This window comes from Nestor notabilis, unplaced genomic scaffold (assembly GCF_000696875.1).
Source record: "Nestor notabilis isolate BGI_N333 unplaced genomic scaffold, ASM69687v1 scaffold14780, whole genome shotgun sequence".
NCBI lineage: Eukaryota > Metazoa > Chordata > Aves > Psittaciformes > Psittacidae > Nestor > Nestor notabilis.
Genome location: NW_009909798.1, coordinates 64630 through 65648, shown reverse-complemented (window position 1 = coordinate 65648; position 1019 = coordinate 64630). Strand labels below are relative to the sequence as shown.

General features: G+C 50.3%; 1 protein-coding gene across 1 annotated transcript; it reads left to right on the top strand.

Moving 5' to 3' along the window:
* Positions 1–3: 3 nt before the first annotated feature.
* Positions 4–695, top strand: RASL11A (RAS-like, family 11, member A; the record flags this gene model as incomplete). The annotated part of the gene is made up of 2 exons (XM_010023099.1): positions 4–66; positions 243–695. Coding segments are annotated over 2 exons (516 nt in total), but the record flags the coding sequence as incomplete, so codon positions are not given.
* Positions 696–1019: the final 324 nt, after the last annotated feature.

The following is a 1019-nucleotide window of genomic DNA, read 5'->3' as shown; positions in this document are numbered from 1 at the left end:
CGGCTGGTCAGTCTGGAGGGCGACCACGTTGCCGTGCAGATCCAGGACACGCCGGGCTGCATACAGGTACGAGCTGCTCTTCTCTGCCCCATGAAGGCTCAGCTTCTGAGCCCCAGTTTCCTACATGTCTCCTAAGATAGAGCTCCGGCTTCCCTTTGGACCTGTTTAATGGTGCCAGCTCTGATACAGGCTTTATGCTTTCGCTGCTTGATGCCAAATTTGTGCTGTTTGTTGTACTGCAGATGCAGGACGACTGTGTGCAGGTACTGGATGCCTTGTCCCGGTGCGTGAAGTGGGCAGAGGGTTTCCTCCTGGTCTATTCCATCACAGACTACAGCAGCTACCAGACAGTACGGCCCCTCTACCAGCACATACGCAAGATCCACCCGGACGCCAGGACCCCCATCATTATCGTGGGGAACAAAGCAGACCTTCTCCACGCCCGGCAAGTGCAGGCGAAGGAGGGACTACAGCTGGCGAATGAACTGGGCAGTCTGTTCTTGGAGATCTCCACTAGTGACGACTCCCAAGGTGTCTGCGATGTTTTCCAGTACCTGTGCAAGGAGCTCAGCAAACTACAGCACGCCGGCAGCACGGACAGGAGGCGGTCATCCATCATCCCTCGGCCCAAATCTCCCAACATGCAAGATCTAAAGAGACGTTTCAAACAGGCTTTATCTTCCAAAGTCAAATAAACCCCTCTGGTGAGATCCTGTGTGACCCCATAGACCTTATTTTTGTAAACTAGTTAATAAAAATCTTTATTTTTGTACTAACACCTGCAGTATGGGAGTAAGTATGTCGAAGCTTGTGGTTTCCTTGCCATTCTCTCTCGTTTGACTGGTTGGGTTATCTTTACATTAAAAAAAAAAGCAAAACAAAACAGAAGCTGCATAGCAACCAAATAGAGGTAGTTGGAGAAGGGGGTTTTTGCCAGGAGGGTTTGATTCCATTTCTGTTTTGGGCTGGGGTTTGCTGTTTTACACTGCTCAAATGACTTTTTGGGGGCCTCGGTTTCC